This window comes from Alternaria alternata, assembly GCF_001642055.1.
Source record: "Alternaria alternata strain SRC1lrK2f unplaced genomic scaffold CC77scaffold_3, whole genome shotgun sequence".
In the NCBI taxonomy this organism is placed as follows: domain Eukaryota; kingdom Fungi; phylum Ascomycota; class Dothideomycetes; order Pleosporales; family Pleosporaceae; genus Alternaria; species Alternaria alternata.
In genome coordinates this window covers 1,336,620-1,350,668 of record NW_017306192.1, presented here as the reverse complement: position 1 = coordinate 1,350,668, position 14,049 = coordinate 1,336,620, and the positions used below count along the sequence as shown (strand labels likewise).

Below are 14,049 nucleotides of genomic sequence, written 5' to 3'. Positions count from 1 at the left end.
CTAATGCTTGTGGCGTACCAGAAGACAACTCGTTCTTGTGCCCTTAGACGATTGTTCGTTGACTTGTTTGCTCTTCAGACCAACTACGATGCGTTGAAGATGGCAGAGACTCCGGGCCGTATATTCAGAGACCTTGTACAGTGCTTAATGGACAGGATGAAGGCTCAAGGCGAACAGGACGTGTGGAGCCTTATGAGTGCTGCCGGGCACATCGAGCAAATTGAAGACAGGGGCTAGCAAGGATGATGAGACTTCTAACCAAAGATTGGGCAATCAGGGAAGATTTTGACACTGGAGAGGATGCATGGATTGTATCGAAGCGCCGACGTCGCATTGTACAGTCGCCCTCCAATAATCTGTGTAAAGCAAAACTCCAGAGTACGGAACAATAGAGGAATCCAGCCCAGTTGCTTGTTAGGATGGAACAGCGCAGGCTAAGAAATACTTCACATGCCTGTAATCACTAGAGAGTTCAGAGAGTTCTCAAGCTTCAGGCCCCTTTTGCAAGACATCTGCACCATTGAGCCATCCATACCTTTTGACTCGCAAGAGTACATCGAAAGGAGTATAGTGGCTACTCAAAATCGCGATTAAACATGGAAAGAGGTATATGTATTCCCTTGAATTCGCGATTAACCACGGAGAAGGGTATAGCTGTCACCAGCCCTCATAAGGAAGTCGTCCACTGTAATTCGCGATTGAACATAGAAAGAAGCATAGCCGTCAGCAGCGCGCATAAAGAAGCGGATATGCCACGGATTTCAAGAATTGAGAGGTGGCATGAAGTCCGCGCCAAGACTGTCGCATCTTACCCTGAAAACTCGCATCCCTCACCAGAAACAGGCTAGCATCTGGGTAGGCATCAAACAGCCGAAGAACGGCCACGTTCCTGCATGCGTCTAACCATACACGGCATTGTAAACTTCATTAACCTCAGTCCACCACTCCGCTCCACCAATGGCATTAGAGCTGTAAAAACTACACGACACCCGAGGAATCCGGATCGGGGGGTTTGGCGTGACCGTCTCGCCGTTACGCACGTTGCCTTTGACCGACAATGGGGCTGAAAGAACCACGTTCTGCCCTGCATTTAGGCCAACAGTTGGTGTATTCGGAATGTTCCGGTCGAAGATGATGGAGGTACATATACCAAGCTATCGTGCTTGGAAGAGTAGGCTGCCTTGCATTTCGCTTTTTTCCTTCGTGTGGGATTGACTAGCTCACGTCGTCCGTCATGGCCGCTTCTGACCCTTTAACGGGAAAACCTCCCACCCCAAAAGAACTACATATATCTGCTCAACCAGTCACTTTCGCAAATTGGTACAAGAAGATTAACTGGCTTAACACAACTCTCGTCGTTCTAATCCCGACATATGGCCTCTACTTGGCACGTTCGACACCTCTCACTCGACCAACTTTGCTATGGAGCATCCTGTACTACTTCATGACCGCTTTTGGTATCACAGGTGGATATCATCGATTATGGAGCCACCGCTGCTATTCTGCGCGCCTTCCGGTACGTCTGTTCTTGGCCTTCACAGGAGCAGGAGCAATCCAAGGTAGCATAAGATGGTGGAGCGCCAACCATCGCGCGCATCATCGATGGACAGATACGATGAAAGATCCATACTCGGTTATGCGAGGCTTGTTGTTTTCTCACATCGGTTGGATGGTTCTTAACAACGACCCGAAAGTCAAAGGTCGTACGGACATCTCCGATTTGGACAGCGACCCGATCGTTGTGTTTCAGCACCGGCACTATGGAAAAATGCTTCTCTTTGCTGCCTGGATCTTCCCTGCGATGGTAGCAGGTATGGGCTGGGGAGACTGGTGGGGTGGCTTTGTGTATGCGGGCATCATCAGGGCGTGCTTCGTACAGCAAGCTACCTTTTGTGTGAACAGTCTCGCGCACTGGATCGGCGAGCAGCCATTCGACGACCGGAGATCTCCAAGGGATCACGTGTTGACCGCTTTGGTGACTATGGGCGAAGGATACCACAACTTTCACCATGAGTTCCCGTCTGACTATCGTAAGTCCATGTCTTTTGGATGTCATAAGGGTGATGATACTAACAACAGATCAAGGCAACGCAATAATCTGGTATCAATACGACCCGACGAAATGGCTCATCTGGATCATGTCCATAATCCCTCTCTTTCCACTGACATACGACCTGAAGACCTTTCGCTCTAATGAGATTGAGAAAGGCAGACTTCAACAGCAACAGAAAGCACTCGACCAAAAGCGATCGAAGCTTGATTGGGGCCTCCCATTAGCTCAACTGCCAGTCATCAGTTGGGACGATTTTCAAGCCCAGGCTTCCGCCAACGGCGCCGCTTTGGTGGCTATCGCTGGAGTAATCCACGATGTTTCACCGTTCATTGCTGATCATCCTGGTGGCAAGACACTGATCAAGAGTGTGATTGGCAAGGATGGTACCGCGGTATTCAATGGCGGTGTGTATGAACATTCGAACGCAGCACATAATTTGTTGTCGACTATGCGTGTTGGTATCTTGCGAGGCGGTCAGGAAGTCGAAGTCTGGAAAACAGGTGCTGAGAGAGCTAGTAAAGACACCAAAGGCAATGGTGTCGTCAGGGCAGGCGATCAAATCACGAGGGTGGCTGCACCCGTAGCAGCGGCTGTAGCAGCTTGAAACTTGTACGAAGGAGCTCGTTCCTACTTAGGGGTACTCCATACTCAAGTCTTCCCTCAAGGTATACGCTGCATTCTATACCAACACTAGAAAGCACAAAATACATGATATACCTCTCGGGTGCAGTACAGCTGAGTATACTACTCCTTAAAAAACGAGCTCCTTTGTAAGTGTGGGGTATCGAGATCATCGTTCAAGTCATCATTCGTCTGATATCTTACGTGATCGTCTCCTACTTCTTTGAAGCGACCTCCTCCCATTGGACACCAACCCATTCCTCCACATAGCCGACTTCGCCTTCTTGGACGTCGCTGGGCTTGCAGTCTTTGCTACATACTGCCATAATGATAGTGCCCCATTCCATGCCATCGATGCTCATCTCGTCTGCCTCCAACTCGGTAATTGCATGTGGTGTTAACTGAACCTCGAAGACCCTATCCGCACCACACGTCGAACATCGAGGAAAGCCAGCTCCACCTCGTGAGGCCGCTGTCTTGACCTTTGCGTTCGACGCTGTACCATTCTCCGAATGTGGTCCCAGAAGCTTGCCAATGGCATCGTTGTCGCTGTAGAGAAGTGGCTTGCCTTTGTACTCATAACGCAGCACCTGCTCGGAGTTCTCCCCAATGCGATCTGCAAACTTCTGGAACGTCCTGTCCATGGACGACTCAAATACTTCCTTGTCTTCTTTTCCACCACCTTTCCCGCTTTCTTCAGTCTCCATATCCATAACCCGCACGTTTGCTGGTATTGATGGTTCTGAAGGAGCGTCTAGCGTCTCGTATTCGGCGTCCAGGTGGTAGTGTGGGAACGGCGTAGGGAAGGCCGAGTCTGCTGGCCATGGCTCATGTGGACGTGGGGGTTGCTGTTCAGACGGAGGTGGTGAAGACAGCCGAACTTTGGACGCGAAAGTTTCCGGTAAAGTCGTGGAGGCTTCATCCTTCTTCTCCTCAGGCTCGCTAACTTGAACTGCGGGTGTAGGGCTGGATGTGCCGAAGGGATTTGCACTTCCCCCCGAAGAGAAAGAGTTCGCCGATGCCACACCATTGGGCTTGGATGAGAAGGGGTTCGAGAATGGGTTCGCGGGCGTCGATGCACTTGTCCCATTCTTGACCCCAAACAGCGACTCGCCTATCTTGGGCTGGGGCTTTTCTTCTTTGACCTCCTTCTTCTCGACTTTGGCAGTGGTAGCCTTACTGCTCGCGCCTTTTGCGACGCGCACTCCACGAATGCCCCTCACGCTACCCTCCTTTCTTCTGCATGGTTTGCGCCGACATGTCCAGATGTAGAGTCGCCGTTCGTGACCAGGGAATTGGTCAGGAAGGTCGCCGTTGAGTTCGAGGAGGAGGCTGAGATAGCCATTACAGACTTTGCACTTTGCTAAGGCGCCAGAAGGGGCTGTCGCCTCATCTATCCAGCCCTACTATGATCATTAGACAGACTTCTGGCTAGGTCGACAGTGTGCGTACCGGTGCGCCTCCGATGTGGGAAACTGCGTCGCCCGTTGCGTCCTTTGTCGCATAACCCAGCAGCACATTTGTCTCGGTGTAGTCATCGCCGCCGTCTGAGGAGTCGCTGTCGTAGGGCGCCATGATGGTGTAAATTGGTAGATCTTGTCGCAATCAATTGTTTTGGCGGGGTCTAACTTTTTTGAAGATGACGCGGGGCTGCCCGGTGGCCAATGCGCCGTCTCGTCGCACTGAGCGAATTTGACCAAGCCTTCGACACCAACTCTTCGTCGCTCATCCACACAACCACCATGGGCGCCCCTTTCGACTTCGCGCCTGAGCGGCCGGATCACATGCAGCAGATCCTCGATGGACTGGATCGCTACAACCCAGAGACGACGGGTGTCTTCCAGGACTATGTCATGCAGCAGTGCGAGAACCAGACGTACGACTGCTACGCCAACCTCGCCCTGTTGAAGCTGTACGTTCCCCCTCTACTCAATCTTTCCTATGCTACAAGATGAATAAACAACCACAACGTTTCCTATTACCCGAGGGATGGGGACTGAATCCCCCCACCCGCTGAAGTTTATTATTAGCTCTATCTGACAGCTTTCTGCCTCTGCTATTGTACCTCCAGTATCATCGTTGCATCTCACTAACCACGATGCTGCAGCTACCAGTTCAACCCCCACCTCGCCCGTGACGAGACCATCACCAACATCCTCGTCAAGGCCCTCACCGTCTTCCCCAGCCCCGACTTCTCCCTGGGTCTGTCTCTCCTCCCCCCACACGTCCTAGCTCCTCTTTCTTCTTCATTACACAACCCAGCTGCTGGCGATGCCCCGCTATCAGAAGCTGTCCAGAAGCTCAACGAGCTCAGGAATCTGCTCGAAGGTGCAGACTACGCCACATTCTGGTCCACACTTGACTCTGACGACCTGTACGCCGACTTGATTGCCGACGTATCAGGCTTTGAGGAGTTGATGCGCGTACGAATTGCTGCGACTGTCAGCCAAGCGGTACGCGAGGTCGACCGAAGCATCCTAGAGTCGTGGTTGAACCTCTCCGGAAGCGAGTTTGACAACTTCGTCGGAAGCGTGTGTGGATGGAACATCGATGGTGCCAAGATCAAGGTACCAATCAACAAGGACAACGAGGCTAAGGGCACCGTTGTCCGCGAGAATGTCAAGTTTGATCGTAAGTTTATTTACATACTGAGCACCAATCAGCTGCTAACAAACCTGGCAGAATTCGCAAGGGTCATTAAGAGGGCATACGAACAGCCTGCATGAGCGACACGATTTACAGTATGACGACATGAGGCTACGGTTTGCACGGTCGGCGTTTGAGGCGGACTTTGAAAATGCATCAGTATGCGACAGAAGCGTACCCGGCGGCCCTCGACAGCCATATAGGTTGACTTCGGTGGCTCTCTATATACCCCAAAAGTACGCCGCTATGAGCAAAGGCTTGGGAGGATAAACCCCCACAGGCCTAACAAAGATCCAATAACATCATTCCGACCAAACATCACCACTTCTCCTTTTTTCTTTTCTTAGTTCTAGATCTCCTTTCTGTCTCGGTTCACATAACCCAGTCCCTGCTGGAATACAGTGAAACACATCCCCATAGGCTCGAAGAAACCTGATCAAAACTCCCCAACCTCGCCAATCATTCCCACCTGTTTCGATCGCTTGCCAGCAAAATCTCCGATATCTGGAGCAAGCTTTGGGCTGTAACATAGCGCGACTGTTGTGTTTACCCGTACAGTGATAGGGAGTGGTGCCAAGCGGCTGCGCAACGGCCTCGTGAATTTCGCTTAGACTTACGCCACCTTCGCCTCAACCAGCCGTCCAACCCTATCAATTACAAGACTAGTAATATCTCCTTTGTGTTTACTCCTGCACCGTACCGTAGATAAAACCGTTGCGCGATGGCTTAGCTTCATTCGATCAGGTTTTGGCCCTGCCAGCTGGAGCTTGTTCGACATGATCGCAAACTGGAGTGTGCTTTTTGTGTTGATGAATGTAACAAGAGCCAGCAATGCTATATGTCTGCAGCAGGTGCAATGGCTTGAATGGGTCTCACTATTTTTCTCTCTCCTCACCTTTCACTTGTGTCAATTCGGCCTTCAAGCAAACGGAATCAGTAATCGTCCTGATTGTCGACTCACTTGCAGAACACCTGCCCATCCTTACTAGCGCCAACGTTCCACGCGAATCCTCGAAAGATTATCAAGCCAAACTCAAGTAAAGGCACTTGGAAAGCGTCGATAGGCTTCCCTTGGTCACGTCACACAAGCCATCTGAGCGTTGTCTCACTCGTGATCGCCTTTCCTTGACTATCGGTAACGCTCACGAACTCGAAAACACTACCACCACCGAGTCCACTCAGCAACCGAGACATAAGGTCTCCAAACGTTTGCCAGACGTACAGAACTTCTTCACAACCGACACTCACCATCATGGTTCTTCAAAGGCTCGTAGTCTTTCTCGTATGCGCCACCCTCGCCTTCTCATCCACTCAAGCCACACCACTTCCGTCGCCGCAGCAGACCCTCTCTACAAGAGCCTGTACAAACGCCCTCACCAATCCATCCTTCGAGATTCCTTTGTTGACCCCATGGATGGACATGGTGACAGGCTCATGGTCCTCTCGCGGCATCTCCACCTCCCCTTCCCATGTTGGCGCACACTCGGGTTTCAACGTATATGCTGCGACATCGAATAGCTCGGAAGTGACCGCAACACTTACGCTATCGCAGTCTTACATTGATCTTCCAACCGGTGTGACGGTGGATTGCTACGCATGGGTCAGGGGAAGCAGGCCGAGTGGACAGACGCGCGTTGAGATCTTCCTAGATGGGGTCAGCTGTGGACAAGAGGTTCAGCTGGGAGTTGGAAACAAAGGTTGGAAGAGGGTCGGCGGCAAGGTCATGGTACAAGATGTGGTTCCAGGTGTTGGCCATTCGGTTGCGGTCAGTGTGCAAGGTGATGGCGTAGAGGATGAGAGTGGCTGGAGTGTGGCTGTGGACGATGTCGGTGTGGTAGTTGGGTGCTGAAGAGAAGTGGCAGGACAGACATGACTTGAGTGACGAGGGTAGCTCAGAGGAGAGGAAGCAGACTATAGCTGGTCACCATGAACTGGGTTAATACAGACCAGTCTATTAAAGGACGGTCTTTCCTAAGTAAGCAAGGTGTATGGTTGGCGAGCTTTACAAAATAAGAACTACTTTGACGTTCCACGTGTTTCCTTTCATCTTGTTCCACCATCGCCTCATTATATAACTATGTTGTTTACAAAAGTGAAACTCTGATCAGTCATCACAATGCTATACAGGAGTCTGGGTGTCAATAGTGCCAATGGACCCGTGGGTCAGTGAGAAAACGGCATGTTAGATAGTGATAAGCATGTAAGAAGTTGAGCAAGTGCCATTTCGCCATTGGGTTCGATAAGCCGGCCCTTTCACGTAGTTCGTTTGGAGCATGGAGGTACGGTATCTCCGCGTCCGACGGTCCTCTTCACTGACCAATGGTAATGTCGGGTTCGTCGATCCATCGGCATTTTCTTGGTGCAAATTATTCGGAAAATCGTCGATCTATCTAGATCTAAGCTACATCAAAATGGTGACTCTTTCAACTCAACCTCGGCTGCTTTTCGATCGCAAAATTCAGCCATCTCAACATCCTTGATACTCAGTCCTTTAGGATCGTGAGTAGTCCATTCGATTGAGACCCTGTTATACACGTTGGTCCAACGCGGATGATGCTTCTTGACTTTGCACTCGTCCGCAACCAGCGACATAAATTGCCAAGCCTTTGTAAAACCAGCAAATTGGAACTTGCGCTCAATACTCTGCCTTTTATTGATGATTTTCCATCTAGAAGAGAGCTTCTGTACTCGGTCAGGCAGGTCAGCGGGTTGGCTGGCGGCATAGATTGAGTCGTGTGGTGTATTTTGTTTGGGCTGCTCAGCCGGACCAGATGGCGGACGAGAGTCTGAGGACAGTGACCGGAACCCCGTAACGAGTGCGTATTTCGTGTGAGGTATGGTAATAGCCTGTCTCGGCCGGACATTTGTTTCGCGGCGGATCAGCAAAGACGTTTTGGTGCGACAGCGACGCTCGCACAACGCCTGGAACGATTGGCTGTGACTCGTAGGTTAGACGTGTTTGAGTTCTGAGGTCATCAAGGTGGGTGTCATGGCGCAGGTCAGATGAGGGATTGGCTTGTTTATCAGTGGCGGAAAAGTAATTGCTAGACTTACGGGATTGCCCGAGCTAGATTCTGAGGCCTTGTCATGGTGTAGATGCACTTGCTGGTGTTGATGACGGCTTTGATCGCAGATACCGGGGTGTAGATGAACAAGGGCTTGTTCTGTGATGGAAAGCAAACAGCGGTCAATGAATTAATAGCGTACGATCAGCAGGAAATCGTTGACTGCAAGATGCACAGCAGATGCAAAGACGTTGCGGAATCAGGAGCGGAGTGGGAGTTGATCGCTGCGATGCGCCTTGCAAATGCGCTTGGACCAAGCATCTCCAAAATTGCCCAACGGCCATATATTTGCCCAATAAGTTCAGCAGGACGCTTGATGCTGTGAAATGCCAAAGCTCCTGCAGGGAACTAGGTAACTTGGAAGGAGCATGACAAGAATCTGGGAGTGAATTATCTGCTGATGCTGCATGTGCGCTTGGAGGGGCAGGTGGGAGTCGTGACAGCACTCATCACGGCAAGAAAGCATCAGCAAAAGGGGGGTTGACAGCAAGAAACCGTGATGCAGCAGCAGATATCCTGATCTCAGGGCGCAACAACTCCTGCATTTGGTATCTACGGAGCCTTCGGATCTGAAAACATATATGTCCCGTATACAGTAATCAGACATGGCGAAACTAGCCCCAAAGAGATTAAGGTGTGTTCGACAGCTACCAGACGGTCGGGGTCGGGGAATTGGTAAGCAATCAGCGTCGCAAAAAGCAGGTGGATGGTCGGATGGAGTGCACAGCTCGTCGGAACCTTGCCGAAGTCTGGCAGCATGTGGCAGCAGGGCGTTCATTTCCATGCAGCTGGCTCCGGCGAGTCGTGATGAGGAGGGCGGAGTGCAGCGAGGCATTGCATTGTCGTCGTCGTGGAGAGATCCCGCGAGGCCGACGGTGCCGCCCTACATATAGCGCCATCGCCCCGAGGTCTGTCTCTTCTTAGTCAAAGCTGCGTAATCCACATTTCGACCAACTGCATCGTCACAATACAGGTGAGCTGCCCCATCGTCCTACAACACGAGACGCGCAACCAAGATGCTGTCGCAACACTGCGCGCATGTCTTGGCGCCTGCGACGGATGAAGCTGACTCTCCAGCACAGGCGTCCTCTTTCACGCACTGCAGCCTGCCCATAGTCGACGGCCCCATTGTCGCGACGTCACCACCATCACGACCCTCACCGGCCGACCACGCCGAAGGAACATCGCTTCACCCAGCTGCCCTCTTGCGCATATAGTCTCGCTTTGGCCTAGTACAGCGACATAGCATCCCAGGCCCGTTTGCACGCTGCTGTCTAATCAACGCCACAACACCCTCGCCGCGGTGCTCCCGTCCGACGCGCCTTGAATGAGCCAAATCCTGTATCCCTCGAGCCAAACTGACACTGGGTATAACATGCAGGCATCGGCCGCTCAGGTAAGCTCTGCTGACTGTTTCAGGCCTTGCGCTGCTGACATGCCAATTCAGGATCAATCCAAGCCGACCATAGAGATGAGTTAGTGGCCCCCCCGCATCCGTACCCTCCTGCCGATTACTAACACGTATCGTCATGAAGGCTTAAGAGAACATCTGCTCGCTGCCGGCGCTGGACAGCCCAGCGTGCAGCCTCTCCCCCAGCATCCTCCACATCCCCAACATTCCCAGCACCCGCACTCTGCTGGCCCGCCACACGCCATCGACCCAGCCATTGGGGGCTCCGCCTACGACATGAGCCAAGGCGGCCCCGACGATGGGAACACGAGTGAAGGCCGCTCCAAGGGACGGCGAGAGTTGTCGACCTCGAAGCGCGCCGCCCAGAATCGCGCTGCCCAGGTATGCCCACCGCCCGCGCATTCCTATGCTCCACACTAACATTGCCAGCGCGCATTCCGCCAGCGTAAGGAAGAGTATATCAAACAGCTTAAGGATCAGGTCAAGGAGTTCGAGCAGCTATGCGAACTCTACAAGACTCTTCAAACCGAGAACTACCAACTGCGCGACTATATCATCAATCTGCAATCGCGATTGCTTGAGACACAAGGCGAGATACCACCTGCGCCGGCCGGTGTAGATCTCAACCGACCACACGAGCAACCAAACATGCACCAAGCACCGCAACCACCACAGCCGCCCCAACAGCCCGAGCAACCACAGCAGCAGCAGCAGCAACAAGCCTCCAGCAATAACAACGGCGGGCTTTCGGAGCGCCAGATTGGCGAGCTGCAGATGGCGGCGCAAGCAGCAGCGGCAGCCCAACACGGCGCATCTGGCAATAAGCACGCCAGCTCTGAAGGTTCGTACGACTATGCAGAGAAGCGCCAAAAGGTCGACGAGTCACCGCAAGGTCAGCACCCTGAGTCATCGTCCTCCTTCTATCCCAACCCAAACGCTTATTGAGAGAGCAGCCAGTCCGATCCATGGCTTACAGCTATAGTAGGCTCAGGTTCATCCGCTGATTACGACGCTTTCGTCAACGAGCTTCAGCAGTCGGGCAAGCAGGCCGTATAGCAGCCACGCTTCCCTTACTATTCTATCACTATTTTAATCCGCTTCTCCCACTTCTCTCTTACGATGTAATGCATAGACCCTGAAGCCTGTCTACGCTCGGACTGGTGGTATTTTGCGACGGGCGTATGGAGTTGCTTCATACATGCATGGTCAAGCTAGACTGGGCCATGATATGTTGTACAGGTTTCTGTACCGTTACGGGAATACCGATATCTCTTGCAGCTTTTTGCTGCTCTACCCTTACACTTCTGCATCCAACGTGAAACCCAGCTCTACTATTTATCAAGAAGTCTTGAAAGTGAATCAGCAGCTTCTGGACAAGGAAAAGACCGAGAGTAAGACCGACTCTTCGTATCCGCTGAACCATAATCAGTATCCGCCGACTACATTCGTTCCTTGAGACGCCTAATTTGTGGCTTGGTATATCTAGCACAGTGTTTTGACGTGCAAAACAAGAACATTCACTCTCACTGTATACAACAATACTGTAGGCAACAACATACGTGGAGCTCCGGTTCGTCGATCTGTTGTCCGCTAGAGATATGTTGCTAGCATGGTAGGTAACTTTAATGTACGAATTGCACATCAACATTTACTAACTTTGTACATCAAACGTTAGGCACGGTGCCTTCGGCCGAAAGACAACACCTCCTCAAGTACACTTCGACGTCGCGCAGTCATCACACTTAAATCAGTCTTGAGAAGTTCACTGTGTGTACTCTATAGATTACAATTTGGTACAGTAAACGATTGGTATCATCCGTCCCATATCATGCACCCTAAACCATGCGTTCTTTTCGCATTACAAGAAAGACGTCAAAACTAAAACTATAAACAATTGCAAACAGCGTCTAGAAATGGGGCGTGTTGAGTGCCATAACCATCATAAGACCTGAGATGAGACCTGCACCAGGCAAGGTGATGATCCACCCGGAGAAGATGAAGCCGACTTGCTTCCAGTTGACGGCCTTGAGATCGAAGTTGCAAAGCGCGACACCGATGGTGGCGCCAGTGAGGCACTGAGTAGTGGAGACAGGGAGAGCGAGACGCGAGGCGAGGAGGACAGTAATGGCGGCACCCAATTCCATGCTGAATCCACGGGTGGGAGAGACTTGGGTGATCTTGTTACCGAGTGCGCGTACGATGTGGTATCCGTAGAACCAGAAACCGATACCGAGAAGAAGACCGGCGACGATGAGGATCCAGATGGGAGTGTCGGCTTCCTTGGTGACGACACCAGTGGTGTAGGTGTTGTACGAACCAACCCAGGGTCCGACAGCGTTGGCAACTGTGATGTGAGGTTAGCAGATACATCAAGGTGGAATATGCAGGAGTTTGACTTACCATCGTTCGATCCGTGGGCAATAGACATCATCATGGCGGAGGCAACTTGAGCGTAAGTCCAGAGATGCTCGACACGGTTGTCGTAAACAATAGCGCGAGAGTGGACATCGGCGAGACCCTTCTGGGTAACAACGTCACGAGAGACACCCTGGAGGAGAATGAACTTGGTCCAGTTCATGATCTTCTTGGAAGAGTAGAAGGGGAGGTGCTCGACGGGCTTCAACCAGCGCTCCTCGGGCTCGGGCTTAGCTGGGATGATGTGGGCAACGGCACCATCGCGGGGAAGAGGACGGGACAGACCGCGACCACCCTCAACATCGATGTTGTCGCTGTCACCGGAGGACTTGTTGTCAACGGAGGTTGAGTGACCAATAGGTTTCTCGCCCTTGAGGTTCTCTTGCTCGCTTGTGGCGACGGGCGCTGACTTGGCGTAGTAGTCGGTGACGACCTGGTCGCCCTTGCCGGGGAAGTAGATAGGAGGGTTCTCACGGTACAGAAGAGGGCCGAGGGGAAGATGCCACGCCCTCAGTCTGGTGTCACCCTTGACAAGGCGACGGGTGAAGTAAGGGATGAAAAAGATGTAGGAGATGGCGAGCATGCCGAAGAAGACTCCAAGAATGATTCCGCAAGCCTTGCCAGCACCCATCTCCTCAAGAGACTCGCCATTTGGCAGCTCGTCAATGATGAAGAGAGCGAGAACACCAGCGGTGAAAGCGAGGTAGAAAGGAATCAGGCGCATAGCCCACTTGAAGGGGTCCTTTCGGTTGTGGACAGCGAACTTGATGGTCAAGAAGAGAACGGCGGCGAAAGCGGCGGACAGGAAGGGCGCAATGACCCACGAGGCGGCGATCTGGGAGATGGAACCCTTCTTCCAGCCCCAGCTGAGGGGAGACTGAGCAGCAATACCAGCACCAGCGAGGGCTCCAACAACGGTCTGGGTAGTCGAAACAGGCATACCAGCAATGGTAGCAACAGTTAGGAAAACAGCGGATCCGACCTCAGCACATCCCATGGCGAGCATAAGAGTAGCAGGCACAGGCTTGAAGGTGTCGAGGGCGAAGATACCACTCTTGATAGTTCCAGTGACTCGGGATCCGAGAGCAACGGCACCCAAGAACTCAGTGAAACAGGCCAGAATACCAGCCTGCCACATCTTCAACGTTCTCGCAGCCACGGACGTGGCATATGAGTTGGCGACATCGTTGGCACCATTTGAGGCTGACGAGGCAACAAAGGCGATGGTGGTGATAGCTAGGATCCAGTCGTACTTCTTCAAAGCGGGAGCCATTGTGGAACAAGGGCAGCGAGCAGTTGCGCCGATCGACTAGTAAGGCTGAGTGTTTGTGAGGTGTCCTGGGAGAGGAAGTGTTCAACCGGTCGAGTGCATGGGAGTTTAAGTAGGCAGTGTGGATTCCGATAGGTGGGATCTTGGCGGCGAGATGATATTTCACTAGCAGTGAGCGTTTGTGGACGTTTGACGGTATGGCCTGCCCCATCGAGGCGCGGTGGATCACCGAAGCCACAGTGTCATGCTATTCGGCTCTGGTCGTTGTCTGAAGCCTAACAGATGGGTATTCTCTGGACCCTCCAGCTCCGCTCCGCGCTGACCATACTGGGCAACAGGTCACGCGATTGGCGCAGAAGATTGTAATGGGTCTCCAAGAACCGGCCCACTTGAATGGCGTGTCTTTGACGCGTTAAGTCTCCGCCGTGCCTCGTCGCTCCTCTTCGCCATCGCCATGGTCGGACGTGGTCCAGATCAGCGAACGAGAGTCTATCGCTGTACCACGTTCCCTTGGCGCCCAGTCCGCCCAGGCTTGGGCCAAGACGGGCCTCATTCCTTCGAAATTTCT

The 14,049-nt window shown here is 52.4% G+C and overlaps 9 protein-coding genes across 9 annotated transcripts; 4 read left to right on the top strand and 5 right to left on the bottom strand.

Moving 5' to 3' along the window:
* The first annotated feature begins 1,151 nt into the window (after positions 1-1,151).
* Positions 1,152-2,773, top strand: CC77DRAFT_541101 (hypothetical protein). Its single transcript, XM_018532089.1, has 2 exons — positions 1,152-2,030; positions 2,086-2,773. Exons 1-2 carry the CDS (start codon positions 1,235-1,237, stop codon positions 2,655-2,657), a joined length of 1,368 nt encoding a protein of 455 aa, XP_018390135.1. The 5' UTR covers positions 1,152-1,234; the 3' UTR covers positions 2,658-2,773.
* Positions 2,737-4,276, bottom strand: CC77DRAFT_1017059 (hypothetical protein). The gene is made up of 2 exons (XM_018524330.1): positions 4,127-4,276; positions 2,737-4,077 (listed from the first exon to the last, which is right to left on the bottom strand). The coding sequence occupies exons 1-2, from the start codon at positions 4,247-4,249 to the stop codon at positions 2,890-2,892; spliced, it is 1,311 nt and encodes a 436-aa protein (XP_018390134.1). The 5' UTR covers positions 4,250-4,276; the 3' UTR covers positions 2,737-2,889.
* A 140-nt stretch (positions 4,277-4,416) lies between these two features.
* Positions 4,417-5,400, top strand: CC77DRAFT_927157 (ARM repeat-containing protein; the record flags this gene model as incomplete). Its single annotated transcript, XM_018533977.1, has 3 exons — positions 4,417-4,586; positions 4,782-5,305; positions 5,357-5,400. 3 exons carry the CDS (start codon positions 4,417-4,419, stop codon positions 5,398-5,400), a joined length of 738 nt encoding a protein of 245 aa, XP_018390133.1.
* A 1,172-nt stretch (positions 5,401-6,572) lies between these two features.
* Positions 6,573-7,169, top strand: CC77DRAFT_1057906 (hypothetical protein; the record flags this gene model as incomplete). Its single annotated transcript, XM_018528075.1, has 1 exon — positions 6,573-7,169. The coding sequence occupies one exon, from the start codon at positions 6,573-6,575 to the stop codon at positions 7,167-7,169; it is 597 nt and encodes a 198-aa protein (XP_018390132.1).
* A 157-nt stretch (positions 7,170-7,326) lies between these two features.
* On the bottom strand, positions 7,327-8,547 carry CC77DRAFT_541301 (transcriptional coactivator/pterin dehydratase). Its single transcript, XM_018532091.1, has 2 exons — positions 8,375-8,547; positions 7,327-8,255 (listed from the first exon to the last, which is right to left on the bottom strand). The coding sequence occupies exons 1-2, from the start codon at positions 8,407-8,409 to the stop codon at positions 7,727-7,729; spliced, it is 564 nt and encodes a 187-aa protein (XP_018390131.1). The 5' UTR covers positions 8,410-8,547; the 3' UTR covers positions 7,327-7,726.
* Positions 8,364-9,397, bottom strand: CC77DRAFT_541257 (hypothetical protein). The gene has a single exon (XM_018532090.1). The coding sequence runs from the start codon at positions 9,218-9,220 to the stop codon at positions 8,687-8,689; it is 534 nt and encodes a 177-aa protein (XP_018390130.1). The 5' UTR covers positions 9,221-9,397; the 3' UTR covers positions 8,364-8,686.
* Positions 9,398-9,760: 363 nt separating this feature from the next.
* On the top strand, positions 9,761-10,741 carry CC77DRAFT_1057905 (hypothetical protein; the record flags this gene model as incomplete). The annotated part of the gene is made up of 4 exons (XM_018528074.1): positions 9,761-9,781; positions 9,833-9,860; positions 9,921-10,177; positions 10,226-10,741. 4 exons carry the CDS (start codon positions 9,761-9,763, stop codon positions 10,739-10,741), a joined length of 822 nt encoding a protein of 273 aa, XP_018390129.1.
* Positions 10,742-10,883: 142 nt separating this feature from the next.
* CC77DRAFT_541440 (hypothetical protein) lies at positions 10,884-11,590 on the bottom strand. Its single transcript, XM_018532092.1, has one exon. The coding sequence runs from the start codon at positions 11,442-11,444 to the stop codon at positions 10,989-10,991; it is 456 nt and encodes a 151-aa protein (XP_018390128.1). The 5' UTR covers positions 11,445-11,590; the 3' UTR covers positions 10,884-10,988.
* Positions 11,591-11,703: 113 nt separating this feature from the next.
* Positions 11,704-13,484, bottom strand: CC77DRAFT_927224 (phosphate permease; the record flags this gene model as incomplete). The annotated part of the gene is made up of 2 exons (XM_018533979.1): positions 11,704-12,140; positions 12,197-13,484. The coding sequence occupies 2 exons, from the start codon at positions 13,482-13,484 to the stop codon at positions 11,704-11,706; spliced, it is 1,725 nt and encodes a 574-aa protein (XP_018390127.1).
* Positions 13,485-14,049: the final 565 nt, after the last annotated feature.

Excerpts from the sequence above, each read along its gene's own strand:
- CC77DRAFT_541101 (XM_018532089.1), top strand. The coding sequence starts at position 1,235 with ATGGCCGCTTCTGACCCTTTAACGGGAAAACCTCCCACCCCAAAAGAA. Across the intron at positions 2,031-2,085 it reads TGAGTTCCCGTCTGACTATC|GCAACGCAATAATCTGGTAT; the intron begins GTAAGTCCATGT and ends CAACAGATCAAG.
- CC77DRAFT_1017059 (XM_018524330.1), bottom strand. The coding sequence starts at position 4,249 with ATGGCGCCCTACGACAGCGACTCCTCAGACGGCGGCGATGACTACACC. Across the intron at positions 4,078-4,126 it reads CCCACATCGGAGGCGCACCG|GGCTGGATAGATGAGGCGAC; the intron begins GTACGCACACTG and ends TGATCATAGTAG.
- CC77DRAFT_541301 (XM_018532091.1), bottom strand. The coding sequence starts at position 8,409 with ATGACAAGGCCTCAGAATCTAGCTCGGGCAATCCC. Across the intron at positions 8,256-8,374 it reads AATCTAGCTCGGGCAATCCC|CCAATCGTTCCAGGCGTTGT; the intron begins GTAAGTCTAGCA and ends TACGAGTCACAG.
- CC77DRAFT_541257 (XM_018532090.1), bottom strand. The coding sequence starts at position 9,220 with ATGCCTCGCTGCACTCCGCCCTCCTCATCACGACTCGCCGGAGCCAGC.
- CC77DRAFT_541440 (XM_018532092.1), bottom strand. The coding sequence starts at position 11,444 with ATGTTGATGTGCAATTCGTACATTAAAGTTACCTACCATGCTAGCAAC.